We start from the raw sequence: 24,327 nt of genomic DNA on the forward strand, positions 1-24,327 counted from the left end.
TTTCTGGAGAAACGAGTCTTAGACTTTTCCTCTTCTTCCCCAAACACACGCTGGGAGGCAGGGAGAAAGTTTTGTTTCACGTAGATTCCAAATCGAAGGGACGAGTGAGAGAGAAGCGGAAAAAAGCCGCCTTTCTGTCACAGCGCGCTGAGGACTGGGACGGGACACCCGGCTGGGCTCCAGGAGGCGGTGGCTGCTTCGGCTCCCTCACGTGCTTAGCACTTGCTGTGTGCGGGAACAACCACGGCTACCCTCGGCCGCCCACGCCCGCAGCGTCTACGGCGCCGGCTGCGCCTGCGCCTGCGCACTAGCACGCAGCTGGCTTCTTCATTCCCGCGCGTTCGCTGAGGCGGAGAGGTCTTGAGCACAGCGGGCGGTAGACTGGTTTTGGGTTGGGGCCGGCGGGATGACTGTGCGAGTGTGAAAGAAAACAGTGGGCGAGGGTGAAGGCTTCCTCTTAGTGTCTGTAGTGGGGCTGACTCACCAGTAGGGAGGAAAGGCAGGGAGGGGGGTGGTGGTGGGAAATGAGAAACAAGGTAAGTGAAATGGCCTGAGAGTTGAGGTGGCATTGAGGAGAAAGAGAAGACTAGGGGAAAAATTGTATAAGGCAAAGGGGTCGAGCTTGATAGTGATGACGTTATTGAAGCCGTGGATTGCACAGCTGATGTCAGTGGCTCTGAATGGTGTTTGTTACAGGACAAGGCCCAGGCTCTTGACCAGGCCTGGATTCATGTAAGGCCGTATGTTGTGACAGAAATAATTTTTTTCCCAGAAACAGAATTACCTAATTATATTTGACATCTGTGCACATGCAGTTACTTTTTGAGAGGAGGGGAAGAGGTGGAAAAGGAAAAGGGGAGAGAAAAGGGGGAAGGGGGAAGGGAGAAGAGAAACTTTCGTGGTAGTTTCTATGAGACATTTTCAAACTTCCCATGGCAAAGCCAGCACTACGGTGCATGTGTAGTGTTCTCTGCGTATTACTATTATGACACTTAAATTTACCAGAAAGGTACTGACAGGAATGTAGAAGAATTATATGGAATTTACTAAACAAACATCGTTACTATTTGTTTTACAAGCTTATGTCTATGAATGTTACATGTGACTAATCAAGCAGGTTAAGTAAAATTGACATCAACCCTGGCTGGCGTAGCTCAGTGGATTGAGCGCGGGCTGTGAACCAAGGTGCTGCAGGTTCGATTCCCAGTCAGGGTGCATGCCTGGGTTGCAGGCCATGACCCCCAGCAACCGCACATTAATGTTTCTCTCTTTCTCTCTGTCTCCCTCCCTTCCCTCTCTAAAAATAAATAAATAAAATCTTTAAAAAATTATTGACATCAGCATAATTTCTCAACAACAAGCTAAGTTAATTGATAGCTTGAGTGTAGACAGGGCTCCTACTCTTTAAGATGTAGAGCCTATACCATTCTAGTTTGCAACATTTTTTTTTTAAACTTAATCTTTCAGACACCTAGGAAAATTATCTTCAGAATTTTTTATGGAAAAATAATTTAAAAGTAAAATTTTATGGTACATGAAGGTAGGAGAAGACTTCAGGCTAGACAAGATCTGGTCTAGGCTGTCCCAGTTTTACTTGTTTGAACTTGGTCAACTTACTCTGCCCCTGTTTTCATGTCTGTGAAAAAATGAGATTGGCTTAGATGAACAATAATATCTATTTGAACATTCAGATATTGTAATGGTAGAAGAATCTTAAAGGAATCCTGATGCAAGGCAGTAGCGCCAGAGGTACTAGCTTGGCTGACTGTATATAGAAGCAATAGAGGAAAATCATGGGAATGGTAGATTGGCTCTCGGTATTATAGGACTTTGTATGGAATTTGAACTTATTCTGGATCAGTGAATAGTAAAGGGAAAGTTTTTGAGATAAGGGAATGCAGTAGTTAGAGCTTTGAAAGGTTAAGGGAATATGGTAATCAGAGTTTTGAAAGACTGCCCAAACAGCGGTTGGTAGGATAAATTAGAGAAGGGAAAAACTGTAGTTTAGGTAAGTGACATAATGAGAGCCTCAATTAGCAGTGGCAGTGAGTGGACAGAAGGGGAAAATTTTAAGAGAGCTGTATAGCATGGAGTTGGTATTTAAATTTGGCATTGCTCAAAATTTTGCAGCTCTTGTCTACAGAATATGATGGCAAGTCACCTTGTAAAACCTGATACTGGTAACTGTAAGAGACCAAGAGAGTTGGAGGTAATTTATATGCTCCCTGAGCCTTAATGTTTTATTTTATTTTATGATTCTGTAAGATTTTATGTATTTTCTTTTTAGAACAGAAGGGACGGGGGGAGAGAGAGAGAGAGAGACATCGATAAGTTGTCAGGGTTTACTTTATTTTGTTTTGTATATACACCATACTTTGCCGTGTATAATGCGCACCCATGTTTTATGTGCATTATACACAGGATTATCATACCCATTATTATACCCATGGTATGTAATCATTATACATACCATGTACAAAATAGTGTACATCCTTATTTTTCCCTCAAAAATTTGGTCAAAAAGTACACATTATACATGGCAAAACATGGTAATTCTCAAATTTCTTCCAGTTAAGAAAGTTCTGTTGATAAATGTAATTTAAGTTTTCATATTCCCAGAGCTGGGATTGTCACAGCAGGAACAATGGTGACTCCAGCTGCTTTTATACTAAATATATAGTTTACCAAGAAACTGTTGGGAGACTTCTTTGTGGTAATTTGTGATCTAGGGACAGAAGTGAATTCATATCTTTATGATACCCAGGACTTTAAATAATTATTTTGCTATAATAAGTAGGATACTTAGGTACTGGAGTTGCTGATCTTTTAAAATAAAAACACTGTATTCTGCCCTTCTTCACTACTATCCCCACCAATTGATGTTTGCATTTGGGGCATTATTTGCTTGTTTAAAGTTTACATTACTTGCAAAAACTTTCAAGCATTTGGCTACTGTCTAAATGAAAGTTTTGTTATATTGCCATGGAAACATCTACTGGTTCAAGATATAGGAAACCTTTTCATCAGGGGCTTAATACCATATTTCTAATAAAAAAGTCAAAACAAAAGTTAGTATGTTGAACAAAGTGCTTGTTGAGACTAAAAGTTTCCTTGGTTATAAACTTTCAAATGACTAATTAGGATACAAGATCATATAATTTCTAGCATGTTTACTTTTTTCTGAAAGATGTTTTATTTTGCTTTTAAAAAATAGAAAATATATATCCTAAGGATCTTCTTGACTATTTACCTGTTTTCTTTTACTTTCTTGTATTAGCCTCAAATGCCAGATAGTCTGCCACTGCCCTCTCTTGGAAAATCAGATTCCTCTTTCTCTGAAAGCTCTGGACTATTTTATAAAGACGAAGCCCTGGAGAAAGATTTGAATGGTGATGTATATACAATGCTTATATTTCTCTATATTTATTTTTATAATAAACAGAAGGTTTGTGGTATTTCATAACTTAACTTAGTGATTTTTTTTATAGATATGAGCAAGGAAATTAATCTGATGTTGTCTACATATGCAAAGATCTTAAGGTAAGTACTTATAGTATATTCTCTTGAGACTTTATTTTAGAAGTTTTATTCTGGAAACTCCATGATGGGAACTTTAGATCAGTGGCTGTAGAACCTATCCAATTTTTATAATTTTGGAATTTTTAAATTCTACCTCAATTTCTTATAATAAGTTGTTATTTTCAAAGAATAACCCCAACTTTTCCACTGAATATCCTTTGTTTGCTATTCCTGGAATGAATACTAGGCTGGATATATTTTGGTCTCTAATTAGATGATATAACATTTAAAATTTTATGATAAAACCTCTTTTAGAAAACTACCATTTGATGAAGTTAATGATAATAATAGAGTGATATTAAAGATAAAATAAATATATTTATGAACTATTTAAATATCTATATATTTGAAGGATGAATTTTAATATTTTATTATGCAAAATTATCATGTTTTATAAGGGTTTTTTAAACAAAGATTTTATTTCTTTATTTTTAGAGAGAGGGGAAGGGAGGAAGAAAGAGAGTGAGAGAAATACCAATATGAGGTTGCCTCTCACACAACCCCCCACAGGGAACCTGTCCTGCAACCAAGGCATGTGCCCTAACTGGGAATCAAACCTATGACTCTTTGGTTCTCAGGGTAGCACTCAATCCCCTGAGCCACACCAGCCAGAGTTTTAAGATGTTTTTTAAAACTACTGTACAGTCATTGCATTTGAATAATGGTTTGTGTGGTGGTTAAAATAGTGTGTAGTCATACTCCATATAATGATGTCTCAGTCAATGACAGATCACATGTACAACAGTGGTCCCATAGATTCTAATGGAGCTGAATTTCCTTTAAGCAATGGAAGGCTATGTGGCTCAGGAGGAATTTTGTTTTCCTCTGATGGGAATTGTATCTGTGGGGTTTGGCAGTAGATTCTCTCTTATTCATGGAACCTCAGTTCTGAGTGCACAGGTTACAACCTAAATAGTCAGGCACTGACCTGATTCAGCACAGAGGAGACTGTTCCCCCAGCGCTACATTTTCAGAGAGGGCTATAGCCCTCTCAGATATAGGATGATAGTCTTAAGAGTACTTTGTTATAAAAATATTTGTTGAGCACCTAAGATCCTATAAAATGACATAGTTCTGAAGGAGCTATCTTAACAAGTATAAGTGCCACTGCCACTTCAGTAAAAGCTTTCTGTGATAGTGTAGAGGCAGCCTGTCCCTGTACTTTGGAAATATTTGGAAATATTTTCAGGTTATAATGATGTAAAATATAGATAAACTTTATGTATTCCACCAGTTCAATGCCAGAGAGAGTCAGTTTTTGCCAGATAAAGTCAATGGAACCAAAAAGAAATTTCCAAAGTAAAAATTGAATTCTCAGTTCTATACCCTCTCCATGTTAAATAACCTCTTTTTTAAAAAAAAATTGAATATCACAAAGTTCTTTAATATGACCACTTGCTCCAACATGCAATAGCCAGACAGCATTACTATGACTATCCCCTATGTTCCTTTGTCTTTCCTTCTTGATTTTTCTGTTCTTACTGATTCTCAGGCTACCTTTCACTCCCTTCTGACAGTTACTGTTATGGTGATTTATGCCTTACCCAGCCAGTTTCTCCTTCAAATTTTCAGTCTGTGTGCCTGCATTTTTGTTCATGGAGCATTGTTGACACCTTCAGTGTTCTATTTCTGACCCTGTCAGAAGGAAGTAGCAGGGAACGCTTTGTGGATCTTTCAGGGGAGAGGAGTAACATAAGGAAATTCATCCATGAATCAACTGACTTAATTGAAGTGTGAGGACAGATTTGAATGCAGAGAGTTCAGGGAAGGAGACCACTGTTGGTAGTTTAATTTCATATTTCAAACACTACTTATTATAGATAGGTTGTTGGGGTACTTATCATGGAAATGAGAGTGAGAGAGATTTCCCATGTTTTGAAGCCTCTCATCTGTCCCATCCCCCATCCCTCCTCCCCATTTTTTGCTCATGAGCCAGTGTCTATAAAGTCTACAGCAGTGTACAGTAATGTCCTAGACCCTTGCATTCACTTGCCGTTCAATCACTGACTCAACCAGAGCAACTTTCAGTCCTGCAAGCTCCATTCACACTAAGTGCCCTATACAGGTGTACCATTAAAAAATGTTTATACTTTATATTTACTATAACTTTTTAATGTTTAGACAAATTCTTTCCTATGTGTTATAGTTGCCTATAGTATTCAGTATAGTAATGTGTTATACAGACTTACAGCTTAGGAACATAGACTATACCATATAGCCTAAGTGTGTACTAGGCTATATACCATCTAGGTTTGTGTAAATGCACTCTATGATGTTTGTGCAATAATCAGATCATCTAACAATGCATTTTCCAAACATATCCCCACTGTTAAGTGAAGCATGACTGCATATTTTTTGATGTTAGAATTATAATGTATAAGATATATTATACATTATAATGTATAATGTATCTGCTGTATCAGGAGAATTTGAGTAGTCAAAATATTTGTGGGACTAATTTAAGTTTCACTGAAGAGTGTTTGTAAACAGAAGCTTTCCAATGTACAAAACTATTTAAATGAAATAACTAACAAATATAGGATAATAAAGAACATCACTATGATGGTGTGTTTTGATATCATAACTGTTCAACTATTTAATTTAACATAAAATCTTTCTTCCCCATTAGTGAGAGAGCAGCAGTAGATGCATCTTATATTGATGAGATAGATGGACTCTTCAAAGAAGCCAATACTATTGAAAACTTTCTGATACAAAAAAGAGAGCTTCTGAAACAGAGATTTACAGTGATTGCAAACACATTGCACAGATAAAATTGTGTACTTAAAATAAGCTGAGACTTTAAACCCATTATTGTTGTAATGAAAGAATGACATATATGCTCTAAAAGTTGTTAAAGAAAATGTGTACCTTAAACATAGAAGGGGAAACTCCCTGAATTTCTTTTCTAGATTTGAAGGGGGCTTTAAACTGGACATCGATATGGAATATGTAGGTTTTCTTTGGAGGATCAAATATTTGGTGTATTTTATAAAAGTGTAAATTATTTAAATTATATATGGATTCTTTTTTTTTTCTTAAATGCTCTTGCCTTCAACTTCTAAAAGAGGACTCAGTGAGTTAATTTGATAATGTTTAACAATATTATACATTAAAATACTTTGTTTAAATAGCAGATGGCTTTGGAGATAGTTTTGAAATGTTTTTCATGGTCAGTATTATAAAAAATTACAACCTAAAGGTGATTTGTCCAGTTTCTCAATATGTAATGAACTATATGTCCTCTTTCTATTTAATATTATCATTTGATTATTTTCACTATTAGTTATTTTACATGATTAATAAAAGTTTTTCATTTATAATTATTTTCTTGTGGTAAAAATAAAAACCAGAAATAACCAGAACCTCATATGACTTGGCTTTTTTATACAACCATATCAATGTTGTTGTTAATGAATTGTACTTACAAGTTGTAGCAGTTGTGTGGTATGGGATAAAATTAGTGGTCCAGAAGTAAAGAGGTTCCGGCCAAGATGGAGGCATAGGTAGAAACCTTTCGCTTCCTTGCATAACCAAAAGGAGGTAAAATCAATAAACAACCAGAAGTGTCAGAAAATCAAACCACATGGAACTCTGACAACCACGGAATTAAAGAAACGGTTAAACAGAACAACCAGACTGGCAAGGCATAGGGCTGAGGGTGGGGCTGACTTAAGGGGAAAGTGAGACTCAGAGTGGGCTGTGGACTACGGCGTTTGCCACGTCGGGAGAAACTCCCAGTTTCACATTAGAGTTTGTTGAAAAGTGGGCTAGAGACGAGGAGGTGAGCTGCATTGTTCCCTCTTTGGCCCCTCCCCTACAAGCAGCAGCACAGCACAGCAAGGAGGGTTGCCCTGCCCCATTATAACTTACAACTTAATAGGGCCCCCAAACAAATAAATAGGGCCAAAATGAAAGAACAGAGCAAAACTTCAGAAAGAGAGCTAAATGAGGAGGAGATAGCCAACCTATTTGATGGAGTGTTCAAAACCCTGGCAATTAAAATGCTCACAGAACTGATTGAGCTTGGTCGAAAAATGAAAGAACAAATGAAAGATATCCAAAAAGAAATAAAGCGAAACATTCAGGGAACCAACAGTGACAGGAAGGAAACCAGGACTCAGATCAATGATTTACAACAAAAGGAAGAAATAAACATCCAACTGGAACAGAGTGAAGAAACAAGAATCCAAAAAAATGAAGGAACCTCCAGGACAACTTTAAACATTCCAACATCCAAATTATAGGGGTGCCAGAAGGAGTAGAACAACAGCAAGAAATTGCAAACTTATTTGAACAAATAGTGAAGGAAAACTTCTCCAGTTTAGCAAAGGAAATAGTCTTCCAGGAAGTCCAGGAAGCTCAGAATCCCAAAGAAGTTGGACCCAAAGAGAGATACACCAAGGCACATTATCATTAAGTTACCCAAGATTAAAGATAAGGAGAGAATCTTAGAAGCAGCAAGAGGAAAAGAAAGAGTTACCTACAAAGGAGTTCCCATTAGACTATCAGCTGATTTCTCAAAAGAAACCTTATAGGCAAGAAGGGGCTGGAAAGATGTATTTAAAAAGATGAAAGGTAAGGACCTACATCTAAGATTACTCTATCCAGCAAAGCTTTCACTTAGAATGTAAGGGCAGATGAAGTGCTTCCCCGGTAAGGTCAAGTTAAAGGAGTTCATCATCACCCAGCCCTTATGATATGAAATGTTAAAGGGACTTATCTAAGAAGTTGAATAAGATCAAAAACTATGAACAGTAAAATGACAGCAGACTCACAACTCTCAACAAATGAACCTAAACAAAAACAATGAAAACAAAAACTAAGCAAACAGCTAGAGCACGAACATAATCAGAGATATGGATATCACATTGAGGGTTTTCTGTGGGGAGGGGGAAGGAAGGAATAGTGGTGAAAAGGTACAAGGAAGAAGAAGCATAATTGGTAGGCATTAAATAGATGGGGAAAGGTCAAAAGTGGTATAGGAAACAGAGAACTCAAAGAACTTATATGTACAACCCATTGACATGAACTAAGTTGGGGAGAAACTGGAGGGTTGGGGGTGCAGGGTGGAGGAGGGATAAATGGGAAAAATTGGGAAAACTATAATAGCATAAACAATAAAATATACTATAAAACAGAAGTAAAGAGATTGGCTAAACAAGGCAACTTTGATGAATCATTTCAATCCTGTTATAATTCAGAAATTGAATTTGGACTAGTGGATCTCTAATATTTATGTAGCAAACAATATCTTCCCTTTGATGGAAGGCTCACTATGATTTTTTTAGTAGTCTGTTTTTATTTTATTTTATTTTCCTTTTTTAAATTTATGTTTTTAAAGATTTTGTCTATCTACTTTTAGAGAGAGGGGAAGGGAGAGAGAAAGAGAGGGTGGGAAGCATCAATGTGTTAAAGATAAATCGATTGGTTGCCTCTCGCACGACTGCAACTGGGTACCTGGTCTGAAACCCAAGCATGTGCCCTGACTGGGAATTGAACCAGTGACCTCTTGGTTCACAGGCCAGCGCTCAATCCACTAAGCCACACCAACCAAGGTGGCACTGTTATGATTTCATTGAAAAATTTTCACTGTGTTATATAATTATATGTAATAACTATATTAATCAGATTTTAAAAACCATAGCACTCATTTTTAAGTCACATATATAATTCAATGTATTATATATTTTTCAATCTAATAAATATATTTTGCTGATGTAAGCAATCACAAATTTGGACATATTTATAAATAATACCACAAGGATTTGGTATTCTTCAGGTGGACAGCATGTTTGTCTTGTTGCCTTTTAAATGTTGAAGTAAAATCTCATTTCACAAAATTATTTCAAGGCATATATACCTAACACATAATGAAATACTCATACAAGAAAGGACTGCAAACAGTAAAATAATATTTATTAAACATATTGATTATTAAGTGGAAGAATTATTAGGTTTGTAGAGAGATACACTAATAGAGGCCAGTCAAGTAACTGTTACAAATGGGGTTTTAAAATATTAAATGCAACCAGAAGACTATATTTGATGTGGTATACCATATCACCTGGATTTTGAATTACTCTTTTACCTTACAGAGTTCTTGAATGTTCTAAATACAAAGATGACACTATTGGCCCACCACTATTAAAATGTTCATGAATTATTTTTTTCCTAAGCATTTATTATTAATATGAAAGCTAAGTGTAACAGGTTGTTTCAGAATGGATTTCATAATATACTTCTTATATCTTGATGGTGTCTCCATTGCTTAGTATCTGATTCTTCCTGTGCAGGTTCAGAGAATCAATTTGATCTCTTCATTTGGTATGATTAAAACTAACTGATTTTTAGTGAAACAATGTGTTTACTGTCAGAAACCTAGTGTTACTGGTCAGAATAGTCACCTCTTAGAGAAGTTCTTGAATGCCTAACTAAGGCTTATTTGCCCTTTAATTTACACTTCTAATATTACATTGCCCTTTAATTTGCACTTCTAGTATCACTCTTTCATTTCAATAAAATTTCACAAGTTTGTATTTTTCATTGATTACAAATGAAAATACATATTGACTATCTTTGTACATTATATTATGCTAGGTACTGTGGGAAATACGGAATGGTTTAATATGATCTTTTTTCTCCGTTCTGAAAATTTTAACCACTCCTTTCTTGAAATTGCACTTAGGTGCCTTTGCTAGGAAGACATGATATGTACATGTTAAAAGAATCTCTGTGGCAGTGCTAGTAACTCCTAGTGGGAGTCGGGCTTTTTAGCAAGGGGTCAATGAGGTAGATTTTCAAATGGGTTTTTGAAAAGGGAAGAGGGATGTCTACGGCCATACCACCCTAAATGTGCCCGATCTTGTCTGAAAAAGGAAGAGGGAGAACATTTCAGGCAGGGAAAGTTTTGTTCAAAAGGCTAGAAGAACAAAAACGTGGTACTTTTATAGTCATTTCACTGGACTGAGAATTCACAAAGGGGAATAATGTATCATCTAAACTGCTTGAGAATCAGAACTGAATTTTGTTTCTTGGTTTTCTCAATTTGTAGTGCAGTATTTGATACTATGGTGCTAAAAAAGTTTGTTGAATTAATTAAATTATATATGGTTAAAATTTTTTAAGAACATACCTTCACAGGACCCTCCTTATTCACACTAGATTGTGAGAAAATGTTTTGTAAATTAAATGAATAGAAAAGAAAAGGAAGAATGAAATGCTAGAAAGGCAGAGAGAAAAAGATTAAAGGTAGGTTTTGACCAGGTTGTAGAGTTCTTTGTTGACAGATTACATTTGGACTTTATTCTGCACAGAAAGGAGATCTGTATCTTTCAGGGGAGAGGAGTAACATTAGGAAATTCATCCATGAATCAACTGACTTAATTGAAGTGTGAGGACAGATTTGAATGAGGAGAGTTTAGGGAGGGAGACCACTGTTGGTAGTTTAATTTGATATTTCAAACACTACTTATTATAGATAGGTTGTTGGGGTACTTGTCATGGAAGTGAAAGTGAGAGAGATTTCTCGTGTGTTGAAGCCTCTGGTCTGTCCCATCCCCCATCCCTCCTCTCCATTTTTTGTTTGTGAGCCAGAGACTGCCCAGGAAGTTTATTTAGCCTCACTGCTAATGAATGTGAGGATCTGGAAATCACAGGATCTGCTGCTACTTAACACAAAAATGGTTTTTCAACTCTTTCTCCGTTTTGTCCACAATCTTTCTACTGTTGCAGTAGTTTTCCGATCTGTGATACACCGGATTCCAGGTAGGGGATTTGTCCTGTCCTCCTCCTCTTCCCACCAGTCTGAACTTATAATTCTATGCCTTTTCTGAAGAATACTGGGGGCTTCTGAAGCTTTCCACTCTTTTTGAAGCAGATGCAGGCAGGAAGTGCGGAGCTGGGAGTTTAAGAAGACAGTCAGGATTTGTTTATTCGTCAGGGAAACAAAATTTACATTTGTATATTTTATACGACTTACAAGGGCAGGTTTCAGGGTTTTGGGATTCTGTTAGATTTGCAATAGGAAAAATATTCACTATTTAGGCCTTTCTCAATTGAAAATCACTGCTTTACATTCTGATGTAAATATCTGGTTCTTCTATTTGCATTTTGAGGAGCTTCCTTAACACTCTGTTTATTGTTTTGAAGCTTTCTATTATAGCCACTATTGTTACATGATTTTTTTATTTATTAAAATATTTTATTTATTTATTTTTAGAGAGGGGGAAGGGAGTGAGAAGGGAAGAGAAACATCACTGTGTGGTTGCCTCTCATATACCCACTACTGGGGACCTGGCCAGCAACCAAGGCATGTGCCCTAACTGACAATCAAACCAGTGACTCTTTGGTTCACAGGCCAGTGCCCAATTCACTGAGCCACACCAGCCAGTGCTCATGATTTTATTTTTTGAAATGGGCTGATATAGAGCTATGAGAAATCATGCTGATGTATGCTATAAACTTTAAATTATTTAATTCAATAATTCAATGCATGTCAATGTATTGGGTGCTGGGGTAAAGGCAAAAATCAAGACCTTGTCTGTACTCAAGGCGTCCTGGTAGGAGAGATCATGAAGTATATTCATCTTTATTGCATGAATAGAATATGAAAGTGCCATAAGAGAGCTATAATAGTTGCTGTGTGAGTTCAGACTAAGGAGAATCCGTTTTTGCTATAAGAAATAGGAATGTTGTGTTTATAAAACAGGTGACAAGGGCACTGGATCTTGAAGGATGAGTAAGGTAAGTGCATTTTACCTGAAGGATATGAGAAATATGCTAGGTGAAGAGAAGGATGCAGTTATGATGAGGAGAGGAGAGGAGAAGAGAAGACAGTGGGGAATGGTCCAGACTCCGCTGGAGTGAGAGGCAGAACTGGACAGGCAGGTTGGTGTGAGATTGTACAGTGCCTTCGTCAGTGCCTGACCAAGCAGTTTAGACTTTACTTGGTGGACAGTGAGGAGTCAGTCATTTGTAAAGATTTTATGGAGGAGTATGTGATATAATTAAATCTGTCTTTAAGAAGATTGATTTAGTAGCAGTGCTTCCCAGCCTTTCCACATCATAGGACACATAGAAAATGATAATCTTTTTATCTCACACTGGAGTAAATTGGATGAAATCTGGAGCTTCAATGAATTGCTTAGAACAGGAGGTGATTCTCTGGCCATCCCAGGGGTTAAGGGGATCAAGAGACCCACCATTTAGGAAGTCCTGGTTTAGAAGACAGTTCCTTTATCTGATTTCTCCTTCCAAATAAGAGGCTATGATACTAACCATCTAGTAGTGTCACAGGTGGGCACAGGTAACCAGGTCCTTGGTGATCAAGGACAAAGAATTGAACCGAACACACAGAGTTTATAGCATAAAGAAAGAGAGATTTATTCAGTGATAGTCCACTCCACAGAACATGGGAGCAGGCTAACTCTGAGCAGAGATTGATCCCGTGGGCTGGAGGGATTCTATTCTTATAGGGCAGAAGCTTCCTGGCTAGTCTTTGGTGGGCTTCTATTGCACATGTACAAGGAGTTGCATTTCAAAGCTACTGCACATGTGTGGTCTCCCATGATTTTCTTGATTGGCTACTTGAGAAGGAAGTCTCACAATGTTAATTTATTATAATGCTATTATAATGAATCAGGGGTCATGTAGCATCTTCTGTGCAGGTGCATTCTTGAGCCACCATGATTCAGAGTTATTCCAGAAAACAGGAACAACTGGTCTTAGGGGGTCTTTGTCATGTATGGATGTCTTTTATCTTAGCCCTACGGGGCCTCTGGAGTTTCCTTCCTGATTATCTCCTGCCTCAGTAGGTTGTGAGGGCCTAAATTAGGACAGTAGGAAGGAATTGGCTGATAGGCAAGAAAAACTGAAGCATCAGTTCTGATGAGGACAGATCAAGCCAGAAGAAAAACTTGTGGGGTTGCCCTGGAGAGGTGGACTGGTAAATTAAAAAAAAAAAGAGTTTTATTTATTGATTTGAGAGAAAGAAAGAGAGAGAGAGAGACAGATAGACAGATATTGATTTGTTGTTCCACTCTTTACACATTCATTGGTTGATTCTTGTATGTGCCCTGACTGGGGATCAAACCCACAACTTTGGGATATGGGATGATGCTCTAACCAACTGAGCTACCCGGCCAGAGGATAAGTTCTTGCAAAGGATTTACTCCAGGCACCCTTGCAAACTTCTGAGTCCTACTAATTTATGCAAGCTATCCTATATCATCCCCCTAGCATCCTCTTTCTAGTCTTGTGGGGGTATAATCAGTAGAATTTAACCTGTTAGTGAATGTGAAGAAGAATTCAAGGCCCACAGAGATGTTGAAGCTAGGTGATTTAGCAGGTGGGAAATTGATTTGGAAGGGGGATAATGAGGAATTCTCTTTTGACATGTTGAGTCACCTGCAAAAAGTAATTGGTGACATTAAGGGTCTAGATGTGATTACCAAGGAACAGTGCTGAGATTAAAGAGTAAAGGTCAAAGGTCATACCTTTTTAACCCTCAGCGGTGCCCAACACTTTGTTGAATACATAAATATGAGGGGGACACAAAAGAACCCCAGAATCATCTTCTGTTGGGTAGGCCTCTTATAGTACATGCTTCCCCTGCTAGGTGAGTGTTCTAGGAACCCATCTGTATCAGAGTACCAGCAGACATTGTCATGAGAGGCTACTTTAGGCTTTAGTGAATTTTTGTTGAAGATTCTTTCAGTGTGTTTGCCCATTTCATGATGGGTGATTTACAAGTGCACCTGCCCACACTGAGCTGAGTGTTCAGCAGTTTTCTACCAAAAAATGGCATGAGCCCACCCTCCCTATTCACCCTATCTTGTCCCTAGCAACTCTTTTTGTTTCTCGGATGAAAAAGTCCTCAAAGGGAAATGTTTTGCCTATGTGAAAGAGATGAAACAAAAAAATTGCAGAAGCACTAAAAGGTATCGAAATCAATGAGTTCAAAAACTGTTTTGAGCTGTGGAAAAAACATCTCAATAGCTGTACTGCATCAAATGGAGAGTACTTTGAAGGTGACTGAAGTTTAAACATGTAAGAAAACACAATTTTTTTATAAATAAAGTCTGGGTTTTGGGGTCCCCCTCATAATCTAAAGAAAGAATGTATTACATCTTGTTGGATTGATCCTTAAAAGTTACATAAATAGCCTTTGCCAGTGTGGCCCAATTGGTTGGAACATCATTGCATATACCAAAAGTCTGGCAGTTCGATGCCCAGTCAGCATCCACGTTTCTCTTTCTCTCTTTCTCTCTCTACCTCCTTCTCTCTCTAACATCAATGAACATATTTTTAAAGCTACATAAATAATAGCTAAGATTTTTTGAATATTCACAATTTCTTAAATCTTTGCATTACCTAATTCACTTATTATTTATAGTCTTAGGAAAAATAAGAATTACCATTATCCCCATTTTAGAAAGGAGGAAGTATACAGAGAGGTTAATTGTCTTGCTCGAGGCTATTTGTTTGAAAATTAGTAGGCAAGATTTCAACCCAAGCATTCTGGAGCCAGGCAGAGGCTGGGCCCACATTCTTTTTTTTTTTTCTTCTCCTTCTCATTGTGTATCATTCATTCTGATTGGGTACCATGATGAGTACTAAAGCAGTTGTTGTGCTCTGATTGGCCAGGTCCATCATTTGTCCAGTCCTGGTAGTTAGAGGTGGAGTCAAGTCTACTTACCCAGCACAGGAACTGAGGCAGAGGAGGTGCCTCACCAGAGGAAAATCCTAGAGGTACAGTTGCCAGGAGGGAAAATGGTTGCTGGGCACTGAAACAGTGGATATGTATTTAACTCATATTTGTGTTGTATTTTTATGTGTATGTTTCATGTTATTATTCCATACTAACTACCTGATCTTCTTGGGCCCACATTCTTAAGCATTACATTATGCTGCATCTTAAAGAAAGTAGTGTTTGAGATAGACTTTGAACAATAGGTAAAATTTCCTCGGAGATAGATTATTGGGAAGGGCATTTAGGGTAAAAGTGAATTTTATTTGTGAAGTTAGGAAATAGTTGAGTTTGACTGAATTGCTACATAAGGCAAAGTAGAAGGTCTCATGCACTTTAAACTATATTTTTGAAAGAAATGAGGTAATAAATATAACACTGTAAAATATCTTTTCTTTTAAAGATTTTATTTATTCATTTTTAGAGAGGGAAGGGAGGGAGAAAGAGAGAGAGAGAGAAACATCAATGTGGGGTTGCTGGGGGTCATGGCCTGCAACCCAGGCATGTACCCTGACTGGGAATCGAACCTGCGACACTTTGGTTCATAGCCCGCGCTCAATCCACTGAGCTACGCCAGCCAGAGTAACACTGTAAAATATCTTACTAAAAAAATGCAAATTTCACTTTAGAGGAATAGTGTCTCTATGTCTTAGTTGTTCTAGTTTAGACTTTTATCTCACTGTTAAGGTTTTATGAAATAAAATAAATGACTGTATTTTATAGTGCCTCATTAGTTATATATTTGACCACCCCTCTGTGTGAGGCAATACTGCCTTTTGAACACTAAGTGTGAAATAATAGGAACAATTTCCAGGTCTTTGTTATATAATTATTAATTTTTTTCTTGTGGCTTTTGAGCTTCAGGTAATTTTAGACTACATATCACTGCATAGTTCAATTTATGACACCCTTCTAGAAAATGCCATGTAACATTCATGTGTACATTGAAATAGAAGAAATTAAATTGTAGATCCTATTAAATGCTCTCCATAAATCCCTATGAAATTTTTGGGATCACATTCTGGTGTATATAAAGTACTAAGGTCAACATAATTATGATAATGTTAAATGAAGGTCATTTTTTTTATTATAACAGTGAGGTTGGTATTAGCACATCTAGGGTTAGATTCCATCTTGTGAAAAGATGAGTACTGTTCAATGATAAGAAATGATAATAATAATTAAAGTCCTGAGTTAATTCCTAAATATATTTGTACAGCAAAGATAGAAAAAGGATTGTTGTTAAAAAAATAAATAAAAGAAGAACCAAAGAACTGATCTGAGAATGAGGAAAGAGAAAGAGGAATTCGGAGACTGTATTTGGATTAGGTTTACATTTCCCTGACCAGCAGGGAGAAATAGGCATATTTATAGAAGATTGGTAAACATTTTTTGTGTTTTTGATTTCTTCTTCACAGTTTTGAAGAAGTACATAGAAAATAGTCCTCAGACGAAAGCGATCTTCAGTAAGCAGGAAAGTCTTCCATATATTGCACCATTACTGACCACAGCAGAGGAGACTCCACAGGTCATCTCTGCTCAAGTCCGAGGACATTTTCCTAAGTGGCTCAATGGATCTCTACTTCGAATTGGACCTGGGAAATTTGAATTTGGCAAGGACAAGTAAGCCTTGAGTTTGGGAAGATTTGGATTTCTTAGCATGGACTTGTTCTATTGAATACACATTAATACCTGTTTCTTCTCTGAGGCTGACATTGCCATGTTATCCCTTTTCATTGCAGATGAGGAAGGTAGTCTGTCTATAAGGAAAAAATGGAGACTTAATTCTGTTTAAAAAGTTGACATTTCTGTTCTGTAGCTGTTATGAATTTGAAGTTCTCTGAAGGTTTATACCAAAAGAGAAGTATCAGAAATTCTGTACCAAGCTCTATTTCACCACAAGTTCCTGAAGGAAGGGGCAGTGTCTTCTCTTCATACCACTTCCACACCCAGTACTTCCCAGACACAATGGCTCTTTCAGTTCCCCAAACTGGACACATTTTATTTCTGCTCAGAGTCATGGCTTTGCTCTGTTACCTGTCTTCTCAAGTCTGATTCTTATCATTCAGATGTCAGCTCAAATTTCATGTCAATTGAGCCTCCCCTGATTGCCCAATCTAAAAATGTTATTATTTATTATATTACCTATAATGTAATAAGTATTTTAACTCTTTACAAAACATAATCAATGTCATTTTTATGTTTTTTATTAGCTTTGTTTCCCTTTTAGAAAGTAAGTTCCATGAGGGCAGAGACTTTTTCTTGTTCACCTCATGTCCCCAATATCTAGGACAGTGCCTTGTACTTAAATAGAACTCATAAATATATGTAGATAAATGAAAAAATGCTGAATAACTCTTCAGTGTATTATTTTTCCATGTGTCTAGTAGGCATTTAAAATGATGTGAAGAAATCCCTATAGTAAGGAAGGAATCTGCTTTGCTTTAAACATTTTTAAATGTTAGACATTTTTTCATCTGAAAGTTTGGATTTGTATGAAACTTTAAAATATAGAAAAGAATAGGGAAATGTCTGTATCACATCCTCTGTTTGGTGTTTCATGCTAGTCTTCCCATAGGTTTGTTTAAAAAATGTAGAATTTTTTATTGTGGTATAATTGACATGTGTCATTAAATTAGTTTCAGGTGGATAACATAATGGTTTGATATTTGTATATATTGTGAAATGATCACCAAAATAAGTCTAGTTAACACATATCACATACATAGTTACAAAAATTTTCTTTTCTTGTGATGAGGATTTTACTCTCTTAGCCACTTTCAAATATGCGATATAGTGTTATTAAGCATAGCCACCATTTTGTACATTATATCTCCATGACTTATTTATTCTATAACTGCAAGTTTGTACCTTTTGACTACCTTCACCCATTTTGCTTCTCACAGCTCTTGCAACCACCAATAAGTTTTCCATATCTATGAACTTGGTTTTTGTTTATTTGTTTGTTTTGTTTTAGATTCCACATATAAGTAAGGTCATATGGTATTTGTCTTTCTCTATTTTTCTCTATGTGACTTATTCCATGTAGCATAATGACTAAAAGGTCCATCTATGTTGTCACAAACAGCAAGAGTTCCTTCTTTTTATAGCTGAATAATATGCCATTGTATATATAGCATATGTATCACATGTTCTTTGTCCATTTATCTATTGGTGGACACTTAGATTGTTCCCATAGCTTGGTTATTGTAAATAATTCTGCAATGAACATGGGTGCATGTATTTTTTTGAGTTAGTGTTTTTGTTTTTTTTCAGATAAATACCCAGAAGTGGTATTGCTGGATCACATAACAGTTCTATTGTTAGTGATTTTTAATGTTTTGATGGACCTCCATACTGTTTTCCATATTGGCTATGCCAACTTAGATTTTTACCAACAGTGCACAAGGGTTTCCTTTTCTCCACATCCTTGCCAAAACTTGTTATTTCTTGTCTTTAAAAAAACCCTTCAGCCCCGAGGACATGTTTATTGATTTTAGAAAAAGAGGAAGGGAGAGGAAAAGAGAAAAGAGAAAGAAACATCAGTGTGAGAGAGAAACATATACTGATTGCCTCCCATACATTCCCTTACCAGGGATCAAACCCACAACCCAGATACGTGCTCTGACCTGAAGTCGAACCTGCAACCTTTTGGTGTATGAGACAATGCTCCAACCAACTGAGCCACCCGGCCAGGACGACTTCTTGTCTTTTTGATAATATGTAGTCTACTAAATGTAAGATGGTATCTCATTGTAGTTTTGATTTGCATTTCCCTGATGATTAGTGACATTGAACATCTTTTCATGTACCTGTTGGTTATCTGTATGTCTTCTTTGGGCAAATGTCTATTCATGTCTTCTACCCAGTTATATGAGTATGTGTGTGTATACATATATATATGGATATAGGAGTGTATATATACATTTGAGTATATATATGTGTATATATATGGATATCTAAGTAGATATAGGATATATGAATATAGATGATAGTAACCAATTTTTTTTGCCTTGGTTTAAAACAGTTTACACTATCGTCAGCTTTTTTATTTATGTTGCTATGAAATCTGAATAATCATTATTTTCAAAGGGTGGATGATATTTCAGGAACAATGACCTTTTTAAAAAATGTGGTAAAATACACATAATATAAAATTTACCATCTTAAATGCACAGTTCAGCAGCATTGAGTCCATTCACACTGATGCTTTTATCACCACTATCCACCTACTTTTTGTATTGCAAAACTGAAACTCTGTATCCATTAAACAATAACTTCTCTTCCCCAAGCCATGGTAGCCATACATTCTACTTTCTTTTAGCTACAACTTGATGGGAATCTGATTGTGGTCCAACTGTTCTTTCCTAGCTGTTATTGGAAATAGATAAGAAATTAGGGGCATGGTCAATGTATATTTCTGTTTTTTTAACAGATAACTTTTTTTAAAAATATATTTTATTGATGATGCTATTAGAGTTGTCCAATTTCCCCCCTTCATTCCCCTCCACCCTGCACACCTTCTCCCACCTACATTCCCCCCTTTAGTTCATGTCCATGTGTCATAAGTTCTTTAGCTTCTACATTTCCCATACTATTCTTGCCTTCCCCCTGTCTCTTTTCTACCTACCATCTGTGTTACTTATTCTCCGTACCTCTTCCCCCTCTCTCCTCCTCCCACTCCCCTGTTGCTAACCTTCCAGGTGATCTCCATTTCTGTGGTTCTGTTCCTGTTCTACTTGTTTGCTTACTTTCTATTTGTTTTTGTTTTAGGTGTGGCTGTTAATAATTGTGAGTTTGCTGTCATTTTACTATACATGTTTTTTATCTTCTTTTTCTTAGATAAGTCCTTCTAACATTTCATATAATAAGGGCTTGGTGATGATGAACTCCTTTAACTTGACCTTATCTGAGAAGCACTTTATCTGCCCTTCCATTCTAAATGAAAGCTTTTCTGGATAGAGCAATCTTGGATGTAAGTCCTTGCCTTTCATGACTTGGAATACTTCTTTCCAGCCCCTTCTTGCCTGCAAGATCTCTTTTGAGAAATTAGCTGACAATCTGATGGGAACTCCTTTGTAGGTTACTGTCTCCTTATCTCTTGCTGCTTCTCGGATTCTCTCCTTCATTTTTATCTTGGCTAATGTAATTATGATGTGCCTTGGTGTGTTCCTCCTTGGGCTCACCTTCTTTGTGACTCTCTGAGCTTCCTGGACTTCCTGGAAGTCTCTTTCCTTTGCCAGATTGGGGAAGTTCTCCTTTACTATTTGTTCAAATAACTTTTCCACTTGTTGCTCTTCCTCTTCCCTTTCTGATACCCCTATAATTCAGATGTTGGGAGGTTTAAAGATATCCTGGAGGTTCCTAAGCCTCTTCTCATTCTTCTGAATTCTTGTTTCTTCCTTCTTTTCTATTTGGTTGTTTCCTTCTTCCTTCTGGTCCACTCCATTGATTTGAATCCCAGTTTTCTTTCCATCACTATTGGTTCCCTGTGCATTTTCCTTCATTTCACTTAGTGTAGCCTCCATTTTTTCATCTAATTTGCAACCAAATTTGATCAATTCTATGAGCATCCTGATCACCAGTGCTTTGAACTGCACATCTGATAGGTCGGCTATCTCTTGGTTGCTTAGTTGAATTTGCTCTGGAACTTTGATCTGTTCTTCCATTTGGGCCATGTTTTGTTCTGTTGTTTTGTTTTGTTTTTGTCTTGTCATGCCTGTTATGTATGAGTGGTGGAGCCTTAGGTGTTCACCAGGTCAGGGCAACCCAGTCACTGGGTAGTGACACTATATGTTGCGGGGGTGTCCAGAGGGAACAATGGCACTTGCTTTGCTCTCTGTTGGCTTTCAGTCCCTTTTGCCACTTCCCCCAAGCAAACTGGGCCTTTCTGGTGCTGATTCCCATTTGGGTGGACTTGTGTATGTTCTAGGACCCTGTGGGTCTCTCCAATGAACTCTCCTGTGAGGCTGGGAGTCTCTCCCTGTGCCTCAACACCCACACATGTTTTTCAATTGGTATTTTGAGGCTTTATTTCTGGGAGCTGGGACCCTGGGTTGCGTGGTCTGTCTCACTGCCCAATTTCGCTAGGTTTATCTGTGTGCAAATGTGGGACTGCCTAGTCAGCCAGCCACCTTGCGTGCTGTGCCTCACTTCACAATTTCCACCTCTCTGGGTCTGCCAGCCGCTGCCTGCGTGCCCAGGGTCCACCCGCTGCCATCTTGTGTACCCAAGGTTTGTCAGCTGCTACCTTGCATGCCCGGTGCCACCGCTTTTTGTGCTGTAACCCCTCTCCACCCGGCTGCCTGACTCCACCCTTCCTACGGATCTGGATGAATGTGTCTATTTTAACTCCTTGGTTGTTAGACTTCCATACAGTTCAATTTTCTGTCAGTTTTGGTTGTTATTTTGTTTCTAAATTGTTGTCCTTATTTTGGTTGTGCAAGGAGGCACAGTGTGTCTACCTATGCCTTCATCTTGACTGGAAGTAAGATATATTTCTTAATATCCCAAGTATTTTAATTTGCTGAATCTATTGTACCTTGTCTTCACTGGATAATAGACTTGTTATGATAGTGCTCAAAGGCAATAAAATGCAGTGGTCCCTCATCCCAACAGCTGCTCAGGAATCCCTTAAGAATTTACTTTTAAGGCCCTGTGTGGAGACTAGGGTTGGGGGGCAGGGTAATGGGGAGGTGGTTTGGGTACAGAAAAAAAGAGGGTGAGTGAGCTGACCCTGTCCCTAACTGGATAAACTCTGTTTTTCTTTTCCCTATTTCACAGATTTGGATTTTATACAAGTTATAATTTGAAAAAAGATTATGAGGCAAAATGAAAGAGAAGGAGGAGAAGGAAAAAATAAAACTACTGGTTCAATCCCCACAGAGAAACAACCGCTTTAGAAGGCATATGGTATTTCATCTGCTACAGAAGTAGATGTAGTAAATTTTAAACAAAGCAGCAGAGTTACTCATACCTAGGTTTTCATTACAGGCCTCTTTTAAAGATAACATCTTTGTAAGGGAAGTGGGTGGTGTGGCTGGTCCTCATGAGTGTCTGATTTGCCATTCAAATCGGTTTTTTCAGAGCCCGCAGTAGGCATTTATAGCAACAACAGGGTCTTGACCTGTCTCTTGGATACCGAGTACAGATATCTTCAGGTCAAAGAGAAGACGCAGTGACATTTGGTTTCATGGTTGGCTCCCAGATTAGACTTAAAAGGAAGAGAGAAGAGCTAGTCCTTGTAACCCTTCATCTGTGGATAAGCATAGCCCCACTAGCTGTGAATCTCTGATCTCTTGGCTAGATGCCATGTAATAGGTCTCTGTCAGCATGCAGACATAGTAGTGACATGACATGACATTCTTCAATTAAAAATTTTTGTCACTGATTTCATTGAAGGCATGCTTATCATTTTTGTTTGTTTGTTTTTAAGTGATATGAATCTGGGCAGAGTAGTAAATATCCTCAGTATCTCAATATCTACCAGTCTCCTGGAATGACTCCAGGATCCATGATGAAGGTAGTGGAGAGACCTAGTTCCTTGGCCATCCCACTGCCATGATTGTCCCCCTCTGTGCCACTACAACAATGCCATGTAGCAAGGCTACATTGGAACTTATTCTACAGAATTACCTACCCTAGAAATCTTGAACTCTGAAACTCTACTCTCTGCTTAAACTCCAGTTTCACACTCCTCCATTCCTATTCAACTTACGTTCAGTGGCATCAAGTTCTCCTCTCCTTGCTCTTTTCTGTCCTCTCAGTTTATCAGTTCTGCTTTAATTTCTTCTCCCTGGTGCAGATCCCAAAATGAGTCACTTCAGAGACACTCTCACCTTCATCCTCACTTTCCTGGTGATTGCTGCTTTTCCTCTGACCGATTTCAGTAGTTTCCTCCACTCACCATTCCGGCCTGCTAGAGGAAATCACGTAAACTTGCAGATTGATTCATGACAAGATTATGATTTCCAGCCCTACTGAGTCCTTGGTACTATTATTGTTCATTCCAGCCTCCCACAGGGTCCCTTTCTGGAAGCCTCCCTCATTCTCCCTGTTCCTATCACTCTCAACAGATAAACCCATCTACTTCATAATGAATAGAGGGGCATTTAGATTTGGGCTCCTTCAGCTTCCCCCTTTCCCACCTCCAAATCTCCCCACATACATACCCATTCCTGCCTCCCCACCATCTTCCTCTCCTCTGGAACCTTGCTGCATCATTCATACCCTGCCCCCTGCATCTGTTTCTCCTTCACTAACCCCTTCTCTCAGCCTGCACATGTCCTCTTATCCTCAACACCCTCATTCTCTGTTCCACCTTCATCTCCAGCTACCCTTCCTCCTCCCCTCACTGCTTCTGTTTTTATACTTCCTGACATCTTCTCAGTTCACTGCCATCTGCTTTAAACGCCACCACTCTACAGTATCTGTTCTCAGAAAGGTCACCAATGCCTGTTAATTATTAAATGCAATGGGATCCTTAGTCCTCAGCCAGACTTTTGAACAACATTTGACCTTACTAACCACCCATCTTAAAATTCTCTCATCCCTGAGTTCCCACATGATATTTTCTCTTTCCCTCTGATTGCATGTTCTGAAATAATTTTTTGTTGCTCATTTCACTTCCTTGTTCTTTTAATGCCGATATATCCCATTCTCTGCCCTGCATATTCCCTTTTCTCTCATTGTATGCTTTCTTCAGGATTGTGGAAATACAGTCTTTGGAGTATGATGGAGAAGGTTCAAGTCCCATTTTCATCAGTTATCAGTGCTATGATCTCGAGCGAGTTTTCCCACATGGAAAATGGGACTAACAATATCGCTTTTGATGGTTGGGTTTGAAGAGCAAAGGAGACAGGCACATACAGTGCCTCTTTCAATGGCTGATGAAAATTGCCACTTAGTACATTTTCATTCTTTTCTTTCCCTTTCCTGCCAAATAACTTCTTGTAGTTCACCTTTCTTGTACGCCCAGGATTTGGAGTCAGCACTGAGTT

General features: G+C 38.0%; 2 protein-coding genes across 6 annotated transcripts in view; both read left to right on the forward strand.

Annotated features, from left to right (window-relative positions):
* Window positions 1-237: 237 nt before the first annotated feature.
* On the forward strand, window positions 238-6,780 carry TEX12 (testis expressed 12). 4 transcript variants are annotated; one of them, XM_045839351.1, is made up of 5 exons: window positions 238-357; window positions 2,131-2,209; window positions 3,278-3,389; window positions 3,489-3,540; window positions 6,209-6,780. In XM_045839351.1, exons 2-5 carry the CDS (start codon window positions 2,147-2,149, stop codon window positions 6,351-6,353), a joined length of 372 nt encoding a protein of 123 aa, XP_045695307.1. In that variant the 5' UTR covers window positions 238-357; window positions 2,131-2,146; the 3' UTR covers window positions 6,354-6,780. The 4 variants fall into 4 exon arrangements, with proteins under 4 accessions (XP_045695307.1, XP_045695312.1, XP_045695314.1 ...); XM_045839356.1 differs by having other exon boundaries at window positions 329-376; XM_045839358.1 differs by lacking the exon at window positions 238-357 and adding an exon at window positions 370-443.
* A 4,396-nt stretch (window positions 6,781-11,176) lies between these two features.
* Window positions 11,177-24,327, forward strand: part of BCO2 (beta-carotene oxygenase 2) — a 42,621-nt gene continuing 29,470 nt past the window's right edge. The window contains exons 1-3 of one of the 2 annotated variants that reach the window (XM_045839071.1): window positions 11,177-11,346; window positions 15,226-15,330; window positions 16,747-16,951. Coding sequence is in view for 1 of the 2 variants with exons in the window: in XM_045839062.1 (XP_045695018.1) it covers window positions 11,211-11,346; window positions 16,747-16,951 (341 nt within the window). In the remaining variant the exon portion in view is untranslated. The remainder of the gene's footprint in view (window positions 11,347-15,225; window positions 15,331-16,746; window positions 16,952-24,327) is intronic. The other variant, XM_045839062.1, reaches the window with a different exon arrangement.

This window comes from Phyllostomus hastatus, unplaced genomic scaffold (assembly GCF_019186645.2).
Source record: "Phyllostomus hastatus isolate PE091 unplaced genomic scaffold, TTU_PhHast_1.1 phas_contig_113, whole genome shotgun sequence".
Classification (NCBI taxonomy): domain Eukaryota; kingdom Metazoa; phylum Chordata; class Mammalia; order Chiroptera; family Phyllostomidae; genus Phyllostomus; species Phyllostomus hastatus.